The 23,747-nt window shown below is 37.0% G+C and overlaps 1 protein-coding gene and 1 pseudogene across 1 annotated transcript in view; one reads left to right on the top strand and one right to left on the bottom strand.

Annotated features, from left to right (window-relative positions):
- SPTLC3 (serine palmitoyltransferase long chain base subunit 3) overlaps positions 1-23,747 on the bottom strand; it is a 226,325-nt gene that overhangs the window by 93,477 nt on the left and 109,101 nt on the right. The window contains exons 8-9 of the mRNA XM_054467406.2: positions 10,825-10,979; positions 8,757-8,905 (exon numbers count right to left, since the gene is read on the bottom strand). Of these exons, the coding sequence (XP_054323381.1) occupies positions 8,757-8,905; positions 10,825-10,979 (304 nt within the window). The remainder of the gene's footprint in view (positions 1-8,756; positions 8,906-10,824; positions 10,980-23,747) is intronic.
- LOC129022120 (centrosomal AT-AC splicing factor-like) lies at positions 8,942-9,627 on the top strand (annotated as a pseudogene).

Below are 23,747 nucleotides of genomic sequence, written 5' to 3'. Positions count from 1 at the left end.
AACTCCTGGACCCTGCAACTTAAATCTTTTCAACCCTGGGCTACTTAACACTAGGTGAAAAGTCAGGTCACATATTTAGGTTATGTCCTGTCTATGAGAAGAAACACAGGTGTCAAGATGATCAGATATGACTTCCATTGTACTACCAGATCTAACTCTTTTGCATTATCAGGAAGAGTACAGAATAAATGGATTGGTATTACATTTCTGTCACATGGTTCTTTTGCCACCCTCAATGCTCCTCTTCCCAAAGATAATCACCTGGATATGAGACATTAGGGGCAGATATTGATGATGTCCTTGGTCTTCTTCAAGTTGATATCACTGGCCTTAAAAGATATACACAGGTGCCGATGTCAGTGAAGTTTGTATTCTTTATATACACAGATGCCGATGTCAATGAAGTTTGTATTCTTAAAGTATTTGGCTCTAATAAGAGTTTTTTAGTCTAAAGGAAGGAGCTTGGTGTTTGGCTGATGTGAACTGAGATTTGGAAATGTGGCTCACTGCTATAAATCTAGAGGATTTATTTTCTCCAAATCCTTGTGATGTCAAGTACTTGTCTAGATCAGCAAACTTTTGATAGAGATCTAGAGAATAAATGGTTTGGGCTTTGCAGGCCATATGGTTGTTGTTGCAACTATTCAACTCTGCTATTGTAAAGTGAAAGCAGTCATAGACAATACACAAAATAATGGGTGTGGCTGTGATCCAACAAATCTTTATGGACACTGAAATTTGAACTTCGTATAATATTCACGTGTCACAAAGTCTTATTCTTATTTTTATTATTCCAATTATTTAATACTGTACAAAAACAGGGGGCAGCTGTATTGGTTTAGTGACCTCTGATCTTGATGGTTTCCAGTTTTTGCTATGAGCAGTATGGGGCAGTACAAAATGGCTCTCCAGTGGGACTCAAGAGAACTGATGTCTAGTCTTCTCAACCTACAGACTGTGGAAACATTGATTGGAGAGTCATTAAAAATCTCTGGGGCTTCATGTGTCTCATCCTATGGTATTTATGTGGGAAGATGGAAGGTGGTAGATCTACAAATTCTGAAATTCTATGAGTTTCAACATTGTTTGATCATCCCAGATATCACTTTGCTGGCAAGTATTACACTTATATAAAATTACTGTCATATCTTGTTGAATTGTGCTTGGCTTTGTTAAACCTATAGGACTAAATTCTACGCTTGCAAAAATATGCCTGCTAGTTGAAATTGAGCTGTGCTATAATTCCTATCACGGTCAGGAGAAGGGCAATTACGTTGTCAGAACTCTACTAGGTCTCAGGAAATTGCCAAAAGGCTTTAAGAAACCAAGATACGCTTTCATTTTTCTCCTCCCAAACAATTCCTCTGAGAGTCACATTCTCCTGAAACATACTCTTAAAAGAAAATTAAGAGGCTTGAGAGAAATGCAATAAAATCTAATTAATCGGAATCTATAATAATTTTGTTTGAGAGGAATTGGCACTATTCATGAAGAAACGTTTTGTGGTGTCTATTAACTAATTGGAGTGGGGATGTTCATTGCTAATTTAATCAAATCCACTGCTTGAAAATGTGTTTGTTACGTTGATTTACATAAAAATATGTTAATTAAAATTTCTTTTTAAAAGAAAGTTAAGATCTCTACTTGGTAGCAATTTTTTAGAAACTGCTCGTTCTTAAGGCAACTTAAAAGGCCATAAGAATATATTATTTAAAATATACTTTAGGCATATTGCATATTCAGGCTGGTCCCTTCTTCAAAAGCTCAGGTTAACAAAACTACATTTTCGACCTAGCTACAAATCTTTGAGAAAGAAACACAGGAAGAGCCTTGATAATTTAAATTAAATGATAGCAGATAATTTGTTAGGAAGATAAATGGTTGGGAGGAGGGCTTTACAAATTCTCTAATGATTAAGAACAATATGCTGGACATCCTATAGTTCATAACCTATAGTTCAGCAATGTATAGCCAGTTATTAACCAATGTTATTTCTGTATATCAGTGACAATTGCCATCAGGTAAGTTTGCATCAGCCCACTCCTTGTTCCTCTTTGCCTTTAAAAACTTGCTTGTGGCAAAGGCAGGAGGGAGCACTTCCCAAGGAACTTGGAAGTGTGTCCTGGGAAGCTGTCCTCAACTTCGGCCCAGATAAACTCTCTATATTAATTTTGCTTCAGTTTCTTTCTTTAGGTTGACAGGAGGAACTAGGATTTGAGTTCAAGCAACTTAATCCCAGAGCTTTTGTTCTTGACCATGGTGCTAAAGAACTTCATTATAATTTCAAATGACTAAATAATATTATGCTAAACAGATCCACAAAATACATTTAATCAATTTCTGAATGTTAGAAACATACTTGTTTCCCTAACTTTATCATTATTAGTCTCACTGCAATGATTATTCTTGAACATACTTATTTAAATACTTTATTCAAGTTTAAATACTTATTTTTTAAAGACAAAATTGCTCAAAATAGAGTTACAAAGTTAAATGGCTGCGTTTGATACCTTTTCAAGTTGCTCTTTAATTTACTCTGTCAATGGTATATGAGAGTGCTCTTTTCTTCACTCCTTTGAAACTACGGGGTATTTTTTTTTTTTTTAACTTTTGTCAATTAGGGAAAAAGGATATCTCAATGTCTTAATCATTCTTTGGGGTGATGTGATAATGACAAAAGGGTTGAGAAATGTCACACTATCCTGGCTGTGCAGTTTTGCCTGTTTATTTTTGTTTTTTTTTTTGGAGACGGATTTTCATTAGGTCGTGATGCTGGAGTACAGTGGCGTAATCTCGGCTCACTGCAACCTCTGACTCCTGGGTTCAAGCGATTTTCCTGCCTCAGCCTTCCAAGTAGCTGGGAGTATAGGCGCATGCCACCACATCCAGCTAATTTTTGTATTTTTAGTAGAGATGGGGTTTCACCATGTTGGCCAGGATGGTCTTGATCTCTTGACCTCGTGATCTGCCTGCCTAGGCCTCCCAAAGTGTCGGGATTACAGGCGAGAGCCACTGCACCTGGCCAAGTTTTGCCTGTTTTGAACCTTATCAAAAACGTATCCTACTTCTTAAATTGGGATATTCTTTTTTTTGTTGGTTCGTGAGCGTCTTTAAGTGTTAAGAATATTAACATGTTGTCATATATATTGGGAATAACTTTTCCAGTTGTGTTCTTTGACTTTTACCTTTGTTAACCTTGTTTTCTATGTACAGAAGTTTAAATGTTTCACTTTGCTGAATCTTTTCCCTTCAGGTTTCTGCAGGTGTTTTCTCTGGTTCCCTGGGGTATTAGGACAAAATAGACTACTGTCAGAATCAGGCTTGAGAAGCCTGAAGGGCAAACAGCTGTGGCAGGTGGTTGGGTTGGGAGCAGGCTGCCTCACCTCCAACAGGGAAGAGTGCCTGCCCATTTTCCACGACCAGGGTGGCCCCTGTGGCACTGAGTCAGCTTGCAAGACCCCTCCCACACAGAGGGCATTCTGCCAGGATGAGGTGAATTCACCTGGAAAAGATGGGAGGCCAACACAGGTTGTAGAACTGAGCAGGGTTTGGTCATAAGCGACAAACTAGAAAAGAAGCATTGCGCACATCAAGGAAACTACAGTCTGACATTCCTAACAGGGTCCTCTCTGGGAACACACACAAGTGCATTTCATATTTGAATTGTCTTGGTAGTTTTATTTTACTCATTTGACATTTTTCATCAATTCATTTATTCATTCACTCATTTATTTTGAAAGCGTTTTTGGTGGTGGTGGTGGTGGTTTTTGTTTTTTCCATGTCAATCTCAAATGTATTTGCAATTTATCTAGGTGTAATTTACCTACATGTAATATGTGAGGTGGGAATATAACTTCTTCCCTTATATGACCAACCAGTTATAACACTAATCATGAAATCATTGATCCTTCTCTCACCTGATTTGAAATACTCTTCTTATCATATACAAATGAGAGTGCAATGTTGCATCTGTTTCCAAGCTTTTAGTTTCTACCCACCCACCTCTACCCTGCCTATTGAGCTTGTGTTCAATTTACATATTTGTTTGGGGAAGAATTAATATAATTACAATACTGAATTTTCCCCTTCAAGGATATGGTATCTCCGTCTTTTTTTATAAATGTCTTCTGTTAAGTCTTTTATAAAAGTTTTGTAGTTTTCTTTCAATAGGTTCCAAACATTTTCAAAATAAGTTTATTCCCTAGGTGTTTGCTATTTTTGGTTATAGTTAGTAGTAATATTATTTCCCTAATATATCTCTTACTGTTTATAGTTGATTATTAACTTTACTGTATGAATTAAAAAATTGTTCTTTATTGAATCTTTTTATATCTAATAAATTTTTGATTACTTAAATATGTAAAGTGGAGGAAAATGGACCAAAACTCTGTTTTGAGTGGAGGGATGGGCTCACTGTCCTACTTGCTCAATTCCCTCTCTCTCTGGTAGCCCCAAGAACAGCCCCTCCACAAGTCTCACTTACCCTCCATAGGTCACAGCTTGAAACCCGGAAGGTGAACAATAAACTTATCTACAAATAATGGCTATTTTACCTCTTCCTTTGTAATGTATATACTTCTTATTCTGTTGCACAATAATCTTTCAACAAATATTCATTAACTTAGAGAATGAATAATTAATTATATTGTTTAGTACTTGCAAAGCTTATTAAAAATGATAGTAAAACAGGCATCTTCATCTTTTTCTTGACTTTAAAATAAATACTTCTAGTATTTAACCAAGAATCATAGTACAGTCTCTTTGAGATCGATATTTTTTATTCTATTCAGGGATTTCTTGTTTATATTCTATTTAAAATTTTAGAGAAATGGATAACGAACTTTATAAATGCTTAGCAGCATCTATGAAGATAATCAGTTTACTTCTTAGCTATTTCAATATTTTAAATTATCTCCTTATTGAACTATTATTTTGATCCCTGAATAGAATTACTTGATTATGTTATTCTGTTATTTGAATGTACTGTTAGTCTTAATGCCAATTTTTATATATAATATGTATAATATTATTACTTATAAAATATTTATATTTATATTTTCTTTTTACATATTTATAAAATATATATTATATATTACTTACAAAAACATATAATACTTTTATAAGTAATAATATTATTTATATTTGATATATAAAATATATAAAGTAATAGTAATGTATTCTTTTCAGTTTATTAAATGCATGTTTGTTAGGTTTGGAGATCAAGGTTACGCTAGCTCAATCATTGTCAACTGTGGCTGCTTATCAGAATCACCTCCAGTGACTTATTAAAAATGTTGGGCTTGGGGTGGTGGCTCCTTCTTATAATCCCAGCATTTTGGGGGCTGAGGCAGGAGGATCACTAGAGGCCAACAGTTTGAGGTTACAGTGAGCTGTGATTATACCACTGCATTCCAGCTTGGGTAACAGAATGAAACTCTAACTGTTTAAAAAAAAAGTACAGATAGTTCGGCTCAATAGAAATTACTATTTCAAATTCCTAAGTTTCTGTTTTTAACTTTAATAATTCAATACTTTTGCTCCTCTTTTATCCCTTGCTATGTTGGTTGCCCAGTTTACTAGCTTTCATCTTTCCTGCTTAGTAAAGTAAGACTTACATTTTCCTCTATGTACACAACTAGCTGCTTCCCATAATCTCACACTTGTTAGTTTCTTATTAATTTTTAGCTTTATTCACAGGATTCAAGAATGTGACTTATGTAGGTTCTACTTTTTAGAATTTCATGTGGTTTTCTTTGTGGCATAATATATAGTAGATTTTTATGAAAATTCAATGAGGATTTAAAAAGGTGAAGTGTAGTGGTAATATGTTTTAAGGTTTAGCATTCAATAGATAACTATTAAATTAACAATCATTAACGATTACATTGTTAATGTCTTCTATATCATTTATTTATTTATTTTTGGCTTCTTTATTACTTTAGAAGTAATAATATTATTAATATTTTATATATAAAATATATAAAGTAATAATTTATAGTTTTCCCTTTATTAAATGCATGTTTGTCAGATTTGGAGATCAAGGTTATGCTGGCTCGATGGTTGTCAACTGTGGGAGACACCTTATAGTCTCCTATTAGCATATCTTTTTTTGTTTTTTGTTGCTTCATTTATGTGGAATGTAAATTGACCCATAAAGGAGTCAAAGTCTCCCTTAATTTTGTATTCCACTATTTTTTAGTTGTACTCTAAAATAAGCAGTAGTACATCATTTCACATCTTAAAAATAGCATTTGCACTTCTGTACAGATGTGTCTGGAAATACATCATTTCCAGCTGTATTTTTGGGCTCAGTTTTAACATTTACAGGTGCAGGTTTTGCAAACAATCTTCCTCCAGGAACCTGCCTCCTGGGCTCCTCCTTTGCTGCTCCTTCTACTGACATGACCTCCCTTTTGAGCCCCTTTGGTGGTTGCAGCAGGGAGGTGGGCACTAGGTACCTGGTGGGACCTATCTTTCTATTTTTCACCCTTTGAAATAATTTTAACTTAATATCGTATATTTTTAAACTACAGCACATAGTTGAGCTTAGGTTTTTGGCCAAATCTCAGTCTTTTTCTTTTAATAGACAAATCTGTTCTAGGTACATTTTTTTTTGTCAAAATAATATCTGTCATCTATGTTTTAAGTGATTCCTTGTTATTTCCTTTTCTATCTTTCTTCTTCTGTTACATGGATTTTATTTTCCTTTTTGCCCTGGAACATTGAAAACTATTTTTAGAAGCTCTGAGGAGTTATTTTTTAGTGATCAAATGTTCATAAACTTGTAGGTTCTCAAGAAGCTATTTTGGTTACTAAAAATTGTTGAACTTCTAGCTTTCCAATTTTCATTGTTAACCCATTTGTACTGTTAAATATTCTCTTAGGATATGTTTTCCAGAAGTTACCTGTGTTCATTAGAATAAATGGCTTTCAGAATCACGCTACTGCTAATTCTTGCATGCCATGTTAAGATTATTGTTAATGTTGCAGAATACTTTAAATATCCTCTCTTTATTTATTCATTTCCTGACTGGCTGCTTATATTCATGTTTCAGTCATTCTATTTGCCTGAAATTAGGGACGGTGGCTTCTCTTTGAGTCTTTCACTATTTACTCGAAAAATGTAAAAGTCCTTTTCTTAGAACTTGACATGGAGAGCTAAATGAAATGGAGAAATATTAAAAACTGGGCGATTCAGAAGGGTGAGTAGGTGGAGAAAGAACTTGGGCTGAGTGAAAGTCCCAAATGGGACCTTCATTTCTGCCTAGTTTCTTAGGGTTTGCTAAACCTATGGAGTCGGGGACCCATGTTCCATATCTGGCTTCCCTTGTAAGTGAACCACTGCCTGTATCAAGCAGCTTTCCTTCAGCCTCTATCGCCTGTGTAGGAAGCGTACTGTCTCACTGAATTGGGGGGTTGTTATCAGGAATGTGTCTTCTGCCTGGTCATTAACAACCCTGGTATTGGGTGTCACCAGCACCAGAGGAAATATCTCAAATGGTTACTGACCCTGTGCTCCTTATGGCTGGGGGTACTCCTCCAGTCTCTGCCCCATCTCCAAATGGGGCATCACAGGTGACCCAGTCCTTCTAAGTGGAGTAAAGCCTCCCATTTTCATCTCCACCCTGTTAACATCTCCAGCCCTTATGCCTGAAAATGAAGATAAGGAAGATGTTTTTCTTAAGAAATCTGTGCACCCACTATTAACTCTAGAGCTTTAGCCAATGAATGTCAGGATTAAAAAGGTACCTACTTTGTTCAATATGAATTATTTGTTGCACAAGTCTTAATAATTAAATAGTTTCTAAAACTCTCTACTAACTGGTGACCTAAGAGGGACATGTGGTTCATAATTCATTAATATGATAGTAAATCCCTTTTTAATCACATTTGCCTCCAATTCTTAGACAGACCTAACTGACCTGGTGAACCTTGCCTGTGTCACTGGGAGGGAGAAGGGCTGTAGTAAAAAAAGCTGAGGTAGACTGGGAATTAGGTTGGTTATTTAACTTCCTTGAGTACATCACTTAGGTGCCATGATCTCAGATTCTTACCCCAGAAGATGAGACTAACACCACCTGGGTTGCCTACACAGGTGTGTGTGTGTGTTTTTTTTTTTTTAATAAATGAACACTCTCCGTCTCTCTATCCTCATGCCAAGAATTGAAAAGCACTCTATAAGAACAAGCTTGCATTATTCTTTCTTCCTGAATTGAAGATGAGTGGGTTTCCTTCTCACAGACGTTACTCCTTTGAGTAAGAGAAAAACATTTTCGCTAAAAGGAAAATAAAGAGGCAGGCTGCTCGTCTGCTTCACCTGGTCCATTCATTCATTTGTTCAGTGCAACATTCCACAAGTCCAATCCCTCTTCTCACAAAGCTTATGTTTTCGGAGCAGAGACAGGCCATAAACAAATACAAATGCAAGATCATTTTAATCAGTGATGAACATCATTAAGAAAAGTGGAAGAAAGGGCAGAAAAGGACCAGCTAGAGGAGGCACAGTGTTGCTATTTTAGATAATATGGGCAGGAAAGATCCATTTTTGTCTATTCTGGAGAATTGAAACATGCAATTAATAAACTGCCTGGCAACAGCCTAATGCTTGAAATTTCCCAAAATATCTCCTTTTTTCTTTCTGCATTTTATAACACCTTTTTAAGGGACACAGTCCAAATATGATCTAGATTTGAGAGACAGACACAAGGAATCTGAGACCTAACAGCAAAAAATTTCAAAACAGTGAATGTACATACCCATTTCATGCCTGGTGCTGGCCACACCTGTGCCATACACCTCTAAAACATCCTTTATTGTCCTCATAGACTCATCGTACTTGGCTGCAAGACCAAGGAAGTTATAGGAGCCCATGTTGATGACATCTTTGATGACTCTTCCAGTAAACCTGTGGGGAAACATGTAAATGAGCACATAATCCTCTCCCCAGGATTATGCACGATTCAAAAAATCCCTGGTGGAAGACTTGGGTTCCTATGAAGAAAAAGAGGATGAGGTGACCAAGCAGATGGCAACTCAGATCCGTGAGGTGGAAGAGAGCTGGCAGGAGGTGGTTCAGTCTGTCTTAGAGGTTGGTTTCCCTCGGAGGATCCAGACCCCCTTAGCCAGTGCCAGGCACTTTAGTCCCTGGAAGCTGGAAAAGGATGAACAGCCAAGTAGCTTCCAGCTCACAGCAGCCCTCCAACTCGGACCTGCCACAGCTCCAGAGCTTGACTGGATGGAGACAGGACAATCTCTGATATTCATTGGCCATCAGGATATACCAGGAGCTGGGAACATCCACTCAGGTGCCACACCTCCCTGGATGATCCAAGATAAAGAATGCATCTCTGGGAACCAACAAACAGGACGGTCCTAAAAAGAATTTATTAAAGAAAAGGAAAAAGAGAAGTTGAAGGAACTTTCCCCAAACTGAGTTGGGGCCAATTTTGATACAGCTAAAGGACCAGTGCAGGCTGGCTGCCCTCTTTGGACCGTGTCTGGAATAATGGATACTGCTGGCAGTTCAGGCATCAGCTCAGAACTGAAGCTGCAGCAATGAACAAGCAGATAAGCAGTCACATTAAAAAAAATGCTACTCATTCCCTGATGCTCTACCAACTACCGTGAGGCTAAAAGTAAAGTCAACAAACTCCTACCCACTTATTCCTTCCACCAAGTTCATTATCATTGTCTTTCTTAGGAAACAGACATGCCCATTCATTTGATTTAATAAAGTTTTATTTTCTCAAATGTAAAAAAAAAAATTATCCTAGTGCTGGAGAGGGCTTAGGTCTGGCCCAAATCATATATTTTCTTTCTTATTAACTTGCACTGTTGTCAGCATAAAGAAAGAAAAATAAAGAAAACCTTGTCATTTGAAGCAATTTGGATGGAACTAGAGGCCTTTATATTAAGTGAAATAAGCAAGGCACAGAAGTCAAATATCACATTTTTTTTTTTTACCTATAACGTGGGAGCTAAAAAGGCAGATCTCATGAAGTGAGAGTAGATTGGTTGTTACCAGAGGCTAGAAAAGGTAGGGAGGAGGGGGAGATAAAGAGAAATTGGCTAACAGGTACAAAGATATGGTTTGATAGAAGAAATAAAACTCAGATCAGTAGGGTGACTGTGGTTTATAAAATAATGTATGGTCCATTTCAAAATAGCTAGAAGAAAATAATTTAAATGATTCTGGCATAAAAAAAGACAAATATTTAAGATGATGGATGCCCCAAGTACACTGATTTGATCTTTACAATTTATATGAATGTATTAAATTATTACATGTACTCCAAAATAATGTACATCTATTATGCATCAACAAAGTTGTTACCAAAAAATGGTTTTCCCTAAGAGAAAGGTACACCCATGATGAAGTTGGGCAGAGCATTGGAGAAAGATATCTTGACCCATGGATTGTTACTTAGCCCTGATTTTCCTTGGGCACTTATTTCTGACACTCATGATCTGGTTTAAATTCCAGCAAGAGCCTTCTAACGGAACAAGAACCATGGTCATCACTGTCTCATTCAGCTATAAGTAAGAGAGTAGAATTTGTCAGTAAAGTTGAAAGGGGTCTTCCTGGCTGGCTTGGTGTGTCCTGCACCTTCTGATACAGGTCTTAGGTTAATTACAGTACAAAAAACCACTCTGGCAGCTGCTTAATTACTTAACTGTGCCTTCCTCCCCTGGCATTAGGCATAAATGATATAAAACCAATGGCTTCCATGCCTTGTTTTTTTTCGATTTGTTATCTAGTGGCCACGCTAGGATTTCCTTGAAAGGTTTTTCTTTTCACCAAGCCCCTCCAAGTGGCTCTCTCACCTAAACGTCCAGTTATAGTCATCCGACACCCTCTCCATCACATCGAACAGAGGCCCTGGGGCACTGCAGATGGGCCGGTTCCAGTTGTCTCTGATTCGCATGTAAAGGTTTCGTGTATAAAAATTTTCAAAGTCTTGATACAGTGGCACAAAATCCTGTTAGAACAGAGGTAGAACGTTATCTCTGGTTCTTTGCTTTCTGGATTTCACTTACGATTGAAGCAGGGAAGAAGACCTGGAAGAGCTGTGGAAATAACACATCTACAGATATATTTTGAGCAAAGGTCAGTAGCTGAGGGAAGTAAATCTGTAAAGCTAAAGAATATGCCTTTTAGTGGGGGAATGAAAACATGTGATGAATAGGGGTAACAACGATGTCAGTGCAATACAAGCCCGAAAGCAAGTGGAGACAACACCTCCCTGCAGTTTCTCTAAGGGTAACACAGGTGTCTTATGTCCAAAGCAGTTTCGTTGGAAAAAAATGGTTGAGATGATCATGTGTTTTCAACTTTTTTGAACATGAATATATCACTCACTGTGTTTTTAGAAGTGGGGATGAACTTGAACTGTTGGACCTGCTGGCAAAACTGCTACTCAGGAGTGGCTGGCTGTTACATGGCCCATGGAAACTAATCAGAGCAGTTCGTGGAGGCAGCGGGCCTCTCTCACAGCTGAGGTAAGAACACTGAGTTGCTATATAAAGTGTAATCCATGACTAAAGGGATCTGCAATCTAGCTGAGGCTTAAAGCAACACATGTCTAATGTCATCATTTGACTCTTAATAGTTCCCTCTTCCCGTTTAGAAAAAAAAGTATAGCTCATTGCCGGCGCTCATTTGATTTTACATAAACATGCTCTTTGAGGCTGAAGCAAATCTGACTGATTTTCAATGTGAAAATAAAACATAAAAACTGTTCTTGGAGTTAGTTCTAAATAGAACTAACATCAAAATCATCTGCATCAGAATAATCTATTTAGGAAAAATCAGATTCATCAAATGAATTTTTGGCTAACAACTGTTAAAGAATGATGCTAACATCACACTTAGGAATGCTACGTTTTCTAGGATTTGACATTTTCCATGAGCTAGAGAGTTACTATATTATGTAAGTGGAAATACCATTACTAAAACCAGAATGCTATAAATAGAGTGATGTCTTTTGTTTTCAAAGTTGATATATTGGAGCAATGCGAAAATAATACAAGTGAGATATTAATAGTTCATGGCAAGGTTTTCTTAGGATGAATGCTGCAGCCTCAAGATTCTCCTGTGAGTGTTCTTAGAGCAAACGGGAAGAAAGTTAATCCAAGGCAGAAAATGCAATAATGGTAACTGTGGTCTAAGCCAAGCACTTTGGACATTCGTGGGATTACAGTAGGAGCGAGAGTCCTACCTTGTTGGAGGAATCAGGGAAGCTTTATGTAGGAGAGTCCTTGGAGATGGGCACCAAGGCAGAATGAGATTGTTATGGGGCAGGGATGCTTGGGGAGTTCTCAGGGGAGTGGGTTTGTATGCTGGGATTGTGGAGTGCATTTGGGAAGAATTAATAAGAATAAAATATAACGCATACGCTGTCACTCTTTGCTCAGAACTTATAATGGCTCCCACCTCACTCCTGATTCAACATCCTGACTCATATAGCTTCTGGTTACCTCTCCGACCCCATCCCCTAATGACTCCCTACAGTGTGGGTGAGGCTGCAATGTCAGCTGGGCACAGACAGTGGGAACCTTGAGCACCCGAAGCATTTGCAGGAGGAGCTCATCCTTTATCCTGCAGGTAATGAGGGGTCACTGAATAATTGGGAGTGAGCCTTCTCATTCTCCCGCCTATGCTCTTGGAGCACTTGGCTCTCCTTTCCCTTATTAAATGAAGCTGATTTCCTCAAGGAACGAGGAGACCATGGGGAGTGCCTTTGTGGATGACCGTATGCTACCGCTTTGCCCACTCATTCTCTGCACTGGTTCATTGCAGAAGATAATATGAAGAATAGGCAGGTTTTGATGGCAGATGGCTACACCCAAGCCACAGACCATTCTGTCACTTTATCCTTTGGTCCTTGGTGACAACAGCATCATTTCTTGGGGAAATAGTATACTTTTTTTTGTAGGAAAGAATGTTCATAAGCATATACTGTCTGAATTTGAAGGATGGTTGGGCAATTCTACATTTAAAAGTCTCACCTTGAATGCATTTTCTTTAAGTAGCTGTGATGTAGGTTTTGTTATGATTTAAAGCTCCAAGTTTCTGATAGTCAATTATACTCTTTATATGTCTTTCTCACAGGGAAAGGGACATATTTTTGAGGCCACAAGATTATATAATTCTAGAAAACTCATTCTCAAACTATTTCTTCTTCGATTCAATACATTTTTTTCAGACTGTTTACTGCTTTGTGAATTATTCTATATCCCCAAATGTTGTGTTTCTCTATTTATAATTTTAAAAGTCTTATTTGAAATAATAATCTATAAACTTATCCTATCATGAGAAAAGAGAGAAGTAGGTGTGTAAGTAATATTTCTGGACTCTGAAGAGAATTATAATTTTAGGTTTTATGAGGAATCTTACCCAAAATAAAGTAGCAGTTGGTTTTGGAGAGAAGGAGACAAAAACCAAAGTATTCTGTCTATAAAATTAAAATTAATTTCAGATTTGGAACCACAAGATTCACAGGGCACCAGGGCTAGAGGGGCCACAACAATCACAGAGCAGGGGTCCCCAAGCCCTGGGCTGCAGACAGGTACCAGTCTGTGGTCTGTTAGGAACCAGGCCACACAGCAGGAGGTGAGCAGCGGGTGAGCAAGCATTACCATCTGAGCTCCGAGCTCCACTTCCTGTCAGATCAGCAGTGGCATGAGATTCTCATAGGAGTGCAAACCCTATTGTAAACTGCGCATGTGAGGGGTCTAGGTTTTGTGATCCTTATGAGAATCTAATGCCTAATGATCTGAGGTGGAACAGTTTCATCCTGAAACTATACCCCTTCACCTCACCTGGCTTTTGGTGGAAAAATTGTCTTCCTCAAAAGCAGTCCCTGGTGCCAAAAAGATCAGGGACTGCTGTTTTAGAGCTCAAACACCCACTCAGCCCATGAGGAGAATCAGGCCCAGAAAGGTGCGTGACTTGAACTCTGGTCAGCCTCGGACCTCACCCACTCCCCTAGACAGTGACTTCAGAGTGAATTTGGTCATACCTAGCTTCCCTCCAAAACACCAGTGGTGACAAAAACCCTGGCCCATGATATGGAAATTAGGGACAGCTGGTTGCCAGACTATATATAGTAGGAGTGTCCTTTAGTCACAGGGAACTTGGCGTTGGCTTGAAAAAACAGCCCATGGCTTCCCAGCCCATGCCACATGAAGATGCATTGTCATGGCCACCTAAGAGAAGGTCAGAAAATACTTCATCCTGTCTAACCTCTCTGCCTCCTGACTCAGGGATTCAGAATTTGTACCTATGTAGAAATGGACAGCTGGCTCTTCACTGAGATAAATACTTTGAGGGCAAGATACAGGGATTCTAATATATTCTGTGGGGTCAGAAAAGACTTCCTTCTAGGGAATAATCTTCATGCTAAATAGAAATTGTGTAAATTAAGTACTCGCAACTCCCCTGCAAAAAGGAAGGGCTAGTTTTTTTTTTTTTTTCAAAGTACTCAGAGTTATTTCTTTGTGCATGACATAAACATTAACCCAGATCTGATACACAAGATCAGTAACCTACATGTTTCTGAGAGGGCCAATTGAGTTTGGAGACCTACTTAGAATTAAAGATCTGATCAGTGAATGAACTGACTTGCTTTTGGGCATGGCCCTCTTCTTCTCCCCACCTGCGAGGTTTCCTGTCTGAGTGTATTTCCACTCCACCCCATTCCTTTAAACAGCCAGGAGCTTTCTTCAGGAGCAGCCAACGCCTTCCAAAGGTCAATGTCCTCTAGTCCCAGAGAAGCTTCCCACAGCATTTTAACTGAACCAGAAAATGAAGCTGGACTTGATATTTCAAAAACAAAAGCATTGCAATAGGATATATCTTTATTTATCTATAGACTTAATTCGTCATTTGGCTTACCATCTTTATTTTGCTTTCTGATACAAATGGCTAGATATGATAGAAAATACCAGGCCATAAGGACACAATCATTTTGGAGAATGGAGTGTTGAAAGAAGTGAGTTAAACCTAAAAAGACCCACAAAAATAGCATTGTTTCTTCTGCAATATCATAATCTTTATTTTTCAATCTTTATATTTCTATGATAATTTATAATTTTCCAAGTGTTATAGATATTTCTATCAAACTTTTATAGATAAGTTGATGGAAAGTCAGAAAACTAGATTGGACAAAATGGGAATTATGAATATTTCCAGTTCCCAAACCATGTTCTTTCCAATAAACCCTGCTACAAGGCTTGATGCTTATATGGAAGTGGAAAGAGCATATCCATAGCTCATTGTTAAAACTATTACCAAATTTGGAAGCATATCTCTCGTAGAGTGAGAAAGAATCTTTATCAAACACAAAGTTATTCATTTGCATCTACATTGACACTTCAGTTCTCACCGAATACTGTATTTTACATAATTGTCCTTTTGAGAGCCAGATGTTTCTAAGGCAGAACTTGGGATAATAACAAAATATGCTTATATTTTCCTTTTTGTTGATAAGGGTAACAGTATTTACAGTAGTTCTTCGAAGTATCAGAACCTATCTTAAAGATGGCTAAATTTAAATTTTATTCTTAAAGAATTAGATAGAGATATTGAATAAAGATGGCAGACTCAGTACTTATATGAATCCTACCACTCTTCTAAAAGTTCCATGGAAAAACCATAAAGAAAAGATATTTAGGAAACAAAATAAAGTTGTAAATGCCTAGAAAGACCATCAAGAGTGTCATCAAAGAATCAGAAATGCAGAAGAATCACAAAGACAGACATAAGTAAGATCTGATCACTGGGGAAATTAAACCACAGGAAACCATGGGTCCAAATGTTTGCAGAGAAGACTGGCATGGATGTAAGCTAATAAAGGCAGCTTCAAGTTGAGAGTGAAGAGCCATAACAAGCTGACATTCAAGGTGAGGGTAGATCCCTTCATCCTCTTTCTATTGGGCTAATAAATAAGAAGTGATAATATTGGCCACAGGACAAAGCTTTGTGGTGGGCAACAGGAAGAAGAGGGAAAAGCAATGCCTCAATGTAGAGAAATGCAGAGCCCACATAACAAGAAGACAATCTACTGGCCCTGGAAACTCATCCTGTTCCACTTCTATAGTCACTCAAGATAGGTGAACATGAGTATATATATATATATATATGTAGAAGTGACATTTTTATAGAAACATAACAGAACAATGCACCCATTTAAAGGACAAACAGTTCAAAAAATAATGACCATGACAAAAAGGCAAATTAATAAGCTAGAATATTATACTGATGATTTTTTTCATAAGACAGTGAAAAGGACAAAGAAAAGAAAATATAAAGGAAAAGTCAAGAGATATATATATAGGGCAGATTCAGAAGAACAAACATCTCTCTAATAGACATGGCAAAATTGAAAGAAGGAGATTAAGGAGGAAAGGAAGAGAAGGAGGAGGGAAAGAAGGCAAAGTGTAAGAAGGAAGAGAAGGGAGAAATTTCTAGAGATGAGGAAAGATTTGAATTTTAAGATATAAAGAGTTCATCAGGTACTTATTAAAGCAAATAAAGTTTCACACTTCATAGAAGAAAATAATCAGATTGTTTAAAACTTGAACTTAAAATTCTGTGCTTTTCCAAGTCAGCAACCAAATAAAAACAAATACACACATTTTTCAGTATATGCAAGGAGTCATAAGGTTAACACCCACAGGCATTTTCTGTAATAATTGAGAATGCACTACCTGATTTTGAAATATACTACAAAGATACAGTAATCAAAACAGCATGGTACTGGCATAGAAACAGACACATAGGCCAATGGAACAGAATAGAGAGCCCAGGAATAAATTCATGCATTTGCAGTTGTGGATCTTCAACAAAGGAGCCAAAAACACACAATGGGGAAAGGAGAGTCTTTTCAATACATAATGTTAGAAAAACTGGATATACATATGCAGAATAATGAAATTGGATTCTTTTCTCATACTATATACAAAAATGCACTCAAAATGGATTAAATACTTAAATGTAAGACCTGAAACTGTAACACTATTAGAAAGAAACTTAGGGAAAAATCTTGACATTGATCTGGGCAGTGAATTTTTTGCTATGATCTCAAAACACAGGCAACAAAAACAAAACCAAAAAAAAAAAAAACCAAAAAATTGAACTGCATCAAACTACAGAGCTTCTGCACAACAAAGGAAATAATAAACAGAGGGAAGAGGCAACCTACAGAATGGGAGAAAATATTTGCAAACCATATATCTTATAAGGTGTTATTACCCAGAATACATAAGGAATCCAAACAATTCAGTAGCAAAACAAACAAACAAACAAACAAAAACTTGATTAAAAAATGGTCAAGAGACCCAAACAGATATTTCTCAAAAAAGACATACAAATGACCAACAGGTATATTAAAAATAGGTCAGCGTCACAAATCATCAGGGAAATGCAAATGAAAACCACAATGAGAAATCACCTCTTATCTGTGAGAATGGATGTTATTAAAAAGACAACAGATAACAAGTGTTGGCAAGGATGTGGAGAAAAGAGAACTCTTGTTCACTGATGGTGGGAAGGTAAATTGATGAAGCTGTTATGAAAAACAATATGGACGTTCCAAAAAAATTTAAAAATGGAACTACCATATGATCTAGCAATCTCACTTCTCGGTGTATATCCAAAGTAAATGACATCACTGTCTCCAAGAGATATTTGCACTCCGGTGTTTATTGCAGCATTACTCACAATAGACAAGATATGTAAACAACCCAAGTATCCATCATAGATGAATGGATAAAGAAATATGGTATATATACACAATGGAATACTCTTCAGGCTTAAAAGAGAAGGACATTTGCAACAACGTGGATGCACCTGGAGGACTTTATACTAAGGGCAATAAGATAGACAAATACCATATGATCTCACTTACGTGTGAAATCTAAAAACATTGAAATCATAGGAGGAGAGAGTAGAATGGTGGTTGCCAGGCCTGGGGGCATGGTGAAAATAGGGGGATACTGGTCAAAGGGTACAACGTTTCAATTATGTAGTATGAATAAGTTCTGGAGATCTAATGTACAGCATGGTGACTATAGTTAATAATATACTGTATACTTTAATAAGAAAGTGGATCTTAAATGTTCTCACCAAAAAAAGGAAGAAAAAGGTAACTATGTGAAATGATGGATATGTTATTAGCTTGATAGTTATAATTATTTCACAATGTATATGTATATCAAAGCATCATATTGTATACTATAAATATTTAGAATTCTTAAAAAGCTTGAAGTTTTTTAAAAAGGAGAAGTAAAAAATGCATATATGTTAAAAGAAAAACAACTGTACTAAGTATAAAAGGAAAAGTGTTTAAAATAAAAAATAAAAACAAAAGAAGACATGAATGTAAAACATAAATATGGCAGGAATCAGTATTATAATAGGTTTAACCATATGGAATTGCCAATGTTTGACTATTTTTAACCTATCAAAACAGCAATTTCATATGGTTTAAATAAGTGTTAATAGAATACATTATTAAAATACAACTTTTTTTGTATTTCAATCTATTTGTTGCTTATAAGAGACATACATTTTCTGGAAATGCTGAAGATAAAAGAAAGAGATGGCTATTGAATAAAAAAAGGTACATAAATAATGATAGAAGGTAAACTAGAATATAAGGTAAAAAGCATAATAAAAGGAAAAATCCACCAAGAACTATCAGAGCCAAGGACTTTTATGTATCTGATAGTTACACAGAAATACTTTAGAAAAAAAAAAAAAACCTTAACAAATTTACAATCACTGTGAAAGGCATTAACATACATTTATTTAAAAAAGTTCAGTAGAGAAAAAAGTAAGTTTAGAGGAGTTAAATATGACAATTAATAAGTTTATTGTAATAACAAACCCCAAAGATAATATATGTACAGTTTTTCATGTCACCCATGAAAAATTCCAAGAAATTCCAATGCAACTATCTGAGACACTGTGAAGGAGTGAATTTATTAAGGTGGTAGCATTTGAGGTTAGAATATAAAAATAACAATTGCTTTGCTATATGTTATCAATAGCTAACTGGAAAATGGTATGGGAAAAAGATAATATTCAAATTATGTCATGATTAAAAAATTGTGTCCGGTAAGAGAAAATGGTAAGACTTTTATAAAGAAAATTATAAATTGTTACTAAAGAACATAAGAAATATGTAAAGAAATGGAGAGACAGATTTCTGAACAGGAAGACTGCTATGAAGACATCAAATTTTCCAAAGATAACCTATAGATTTAATGAAAATGGCCAGTTTTTTCCAAATTCTATACCTCACAAGCTAATTCTAAAGTATACACAGAAAGCAAATCTTAAAGAATTATCTAAAAACTTGTAGAGTTACCCAAATAATAGGAAAACAGGTCAACATTTCATATAACTGAGTTAAAAATGAACTATTTAGCAGTGCTCTGTGGCTCACGCCTGGCCTGTAATCCCAGCACTTGGAGAGGCTGAGGCAGGCAGATCGCTTGAGGTCAGGAGGTTGAGACTAGCCTGGCCAAGACGGTGAAATCTCGTCTGTACTAAAATACAAAAATTAGCCGGGCGCGGTGGCGCGCATGCCTGTAATTTCAGCTACTCGGGGTTGAGGCAGGAGAATCGTTCCAACCTAGGAGACAAGATCGCGCAACTGTACTCCAGCCTGGGTGACAGAGCAAGACTCTGTCTAAAAAAAAAAAAAAAAAAAAAAAAAAAGAAAAGGAAAAAGAAAAAAAAGAATGATTTAATTAATGATATTGGGGAAATTATTAGAAATATCGTTTAAAAAAAATTGGCCAGGTGCGGTGGCTCATGCCTGTAATCCCAGCTACTCGGAAGGCTGAGGCAGGAGAATCACTTGAACCCAGAAGGCAGAGGTTGCAGTGAGCCAAAATCGCACCACTGCACTCCAGCCTGGGCGAAAGAGCAAGACTCCATCAAAAAAAAGAAGAAAAAGAAAAAGAAAAGAAAAGAACTATTTAATTAATGATATTGGGGAAATTATCAGAAATATCTTTTAAAAAAATTTATCAAGTGCGGTGGCTCATGCCTGTAATCCCAGCATTTTGGGAGGCCGAGGTGGGTGGATCACTTGAGGCCAGGAGTTCAAAACCAGCCTGGTCAACATGGAGAAAACTCCGTCTCTACTAAACATACAAAAATTAAGTGGGTGTGGTGGCGGGCACCTGTAATCCCAGCTACTCTGGTGGCTGAGGCACCAGAATCACTTGAACCCAGGGGGAGAAGGTTTGCAGTGAGCTGACACCACGCCACTGCACTCCAGCCTGGGAGACTCCAGCCTGCACTCCAGCCTGTCTCAAAAAAAAAAAAAAAAAAAAAAAAATTTAAAAAATAGTCCTTTACCTCACACAGCACATAGAAATAAACTAGATGGATGAATAGATTTATGGACCAAATGTTTAAAATAGACACCCCAAATCACAAAAGTTCTGAATGAAACTATAGGAACATTTTATAAACACGACTAACACCCCTTCCCAAAGAGAAAAAAAGAAAACTAACATCAAAACTAATAACAACAATGAAAACATAAATGTTTCCTATGTATGACTTAAAACATTTATGTGCGGCTAAATATAATGCAAATAAAGCTAAGAGCCAAGAAACGGAATTGGAGAAATATTTAAAATACATTTAATGGAAAAATTATTGATATAAGAACACATAGGAAGAGTTCCTCTAAATCAATTTTCAAAAAGTTTAATAAAATTATGAGCAAAGGATAGGAACTGCCAGTCTAAGAAGAGTTAAGTGTAAATAACTAAAAAGTATATTTAAAGAAGTGCAGTCATACTATTAATCAGGAAAATGCAAATTAAGACAAAAATAAATAATGTTCACACATCAGATTAGCAAAACAATTTTTAAATGTTGATAATAATCAACCTACCAAGTGCTGGCAAGGAAGCAAGCATTGTTAGATACTGTTCACTGGAGTCAATCTAGGCAAGCATTTCTGAAAGGCAAATTGGCAGTACGTCTCAGAAGTTAAAATGTGCATGCCTTGGACTCAGAAAGCCACTTCTAGGAATTATCCTAGAATAAATGCATATACTGATCATGGACAAATTATTTATGAAAATAAAACTGGGAATAAGTATATTATGGTATATCCATATATGGAGTATCATGGAATGTTATGGAATATCATGCAGCTATTAAAAGGAATGAAGCAGTTCTGTATTGGCATATAAATATCTTCAAAGACAGGGAAAAAAAACAAGTCACACAAGATGTATGATGTGATCCCATAAAGGACAGAGTAAGTACACACGAACGTAAGTGTAGTTAAGTGCACAGAAGAGACAGAAAAAATGCACGCACAAAGTTAAAACAATGCTTGCTTTTGTGCACTAATTCCATAATAAAAAGGAAAAAGAAGAAAACATTAGTTTAAGAAGTGGCTTTTCATTCGGGCTTGTCTTAACCTGCTCATTCACATATTGGCTTTGTGCAAGTAATATGTGTGTGTGTAAATATATATGTTTCTGTATTATACAAATAAAATATATATCTTGTACATATATATCTACAAAAAGATGTTGGTCTGTCTTGAGTATTCACTGTGGGAGACTATGATCTGATTTTACCAGTGATCTTATTTAGCAAAATATTTCTCGGCCTTTGGTATTTTGGGGTTGCCTTCTTAGCCTATGGCACATGCTCTGCCAGATACAATTGTGGACAACTTTCGCCCCTTCTTGCTTTTTAGCCAGAAGATATTTAGATCCAAGCCTGGTGGGGGAGATGGGGGATTGTGCTGGCCAGTGATTCTGGCTGCATTTAAAGCTATTGGTTTCTTGGTGATAGCTGAGTCAAAGAGTGAGATATGCGGATACCCTAGGGAGGGCCATTCCAGGCAGAGGGCTATGTAAGTGGAAATTACCTGAGGCAGGCACGTGTGGGTAGTGCCTGAAGAAGAGCAAGGAGGTCCTAGTGTCTGAAGCAGTGCTTGGGAGTGAAGAGGAGGAGAAGGGATGAATTTAGAGATGTAAGAGAGGCTGCCTTCTGCAGCCTGCTTGGAAGGAGAAGGGAAGATGTTAAAGGGTTCTGGCCAGACATGTGCTGTGACCTGACTTAGGATTTTAAACATCACATTGCTTGTTAGTGGAGAAGAGACTGTTGGGTTCAAGGGTGGAAGCAGGGTACATCTCAGGTAAGAGGACATGGTGGTTTGGACAAAGCTTGTAGCAGCAGGGATGGTAAGAAGTATTCTGATAACAAATACAGTGTATTTGGAACATAGAACTGACAGTATTGGCCTACAGATTTGACTTTGGGTACAAAGGAAAGAGCTGAGTCAAAGATGACTCAGAGGTTTTTTCCAGAGCACCTGGACTGGTGGAGCTGCCATTTACTTACCTGGAGATTGTGAAAAGAACAGGTTTGGAGGGGAAACTCAACCCACAGTTTTGGATGTCACCCCATGGTGGCAGGTGGAAGGCCAAGTATATGAGCACCTAGCAGGTAGGTGGTGGAGGGGGCGAGTGGATGTGCTGACCTTTTTCTATTTTCTCAATGAAATAGGAAGTGTGAGACAAAGTAACAAATGTTAGAAGCTGTTTTTTCCTCATTTCTGCTTGCCTGCATAATTTCACAAGGCCCCTGACTCTGTGATCATATGCAGCTTTCTAGAAAGATGCTTCGAAGACAAAACAAGGTAGAGCATATGGCCGCCCATGTCTCTTCCCTGAGTCACTGTATTCCTCAAAAGATAAATTACTTCAGAATGTCTATTATTAAAAAGCCAAAACAATAACAGATGTTGGCAAGATTGCGGAGAAAAAAGGATGCTTATACACTGTTGGTGGGAATTAAACTAGTACAACTTCTATGGAAAACAGTATGGAGATTTCTCAAAGAACTAAAAATAGAATTACCATTTGATCCAGCAATCCCACTACTGGGTATTTACTCAAAGGAAAAGGAATTATTATATCAGAAAGATGTGTATTTATTGTAGCACTGTTGAAAACAGCAAAGATGTGAAATCAACCTAACAGTCCATCAAGAGACGATTGGATAAAGCAAATGTGGTGTGTGCATAAACACACACACACACAATGGAATACTATTCAGCCACAAAAAAGAATGAAATCATGTCTTTTGCAGCAACAGGGATGCAATTGTAGGCTGTTATCTTAAGTGAAACAACTCAGACACAGAAAGTCAAATACTACATGTTCTCACTTCTAAGTGGGAGCTAAATAATGCACACACATGGATGTAGAGAGTAAAATAAGAGACACTGGAGAGTTGGAAGGGTGGGAGGGTGGGAGGAGGTAGGGGAATGAGAAATTACTTAATGGGTACAATGCACATTATTCAGGTGATGGTTATACAAAAAGCCCATACTTTACCACTACACAATATATCTATGTAACAAAACTGCATTCTTACCCCTTAAATTCATACAAATAAAAAAAAAATTAAAAAATAAATAAAGTGGGACAATCCCCCAGATAAATAAATAAATAAATAAATAAATAACTTTAGCTCTAGCCTTCTCCTACACATAAGATAATGTCTGATGGGGTTAGTGGTTATGCTTCTGTAAACTATAATCAGATGTACTCTTGCACCCAAACTTAGATGTGATTTTGTGTATACTGAATCTTTACTACTTGTATATAAACTGTGAACTGAAATGCTGCATTGGAGCAGTCTGATAGGACTTGTCTAAAGGGCTACTCTGAGGCTCTAGGCTTCAGTCTAC

Source organism: Pongo pygmaeus, chromosome 21, assembly GCF_028885625.2.
Source record: "Pongo pygmaeus isolate AG05252 chromosome 21, NHGRI_mPonPyg2-v2.0_pri, whole genome shotgun sequence".
Lineage (NCBI taxonomy): Eukaryota > Metazoa > Chordata > Mammalia > Primates > Hominidae > Pongo > Pongo pygmaeus.
This window is presented reverse-complemented; position numbering and strand designations above follow the sequence as displayed.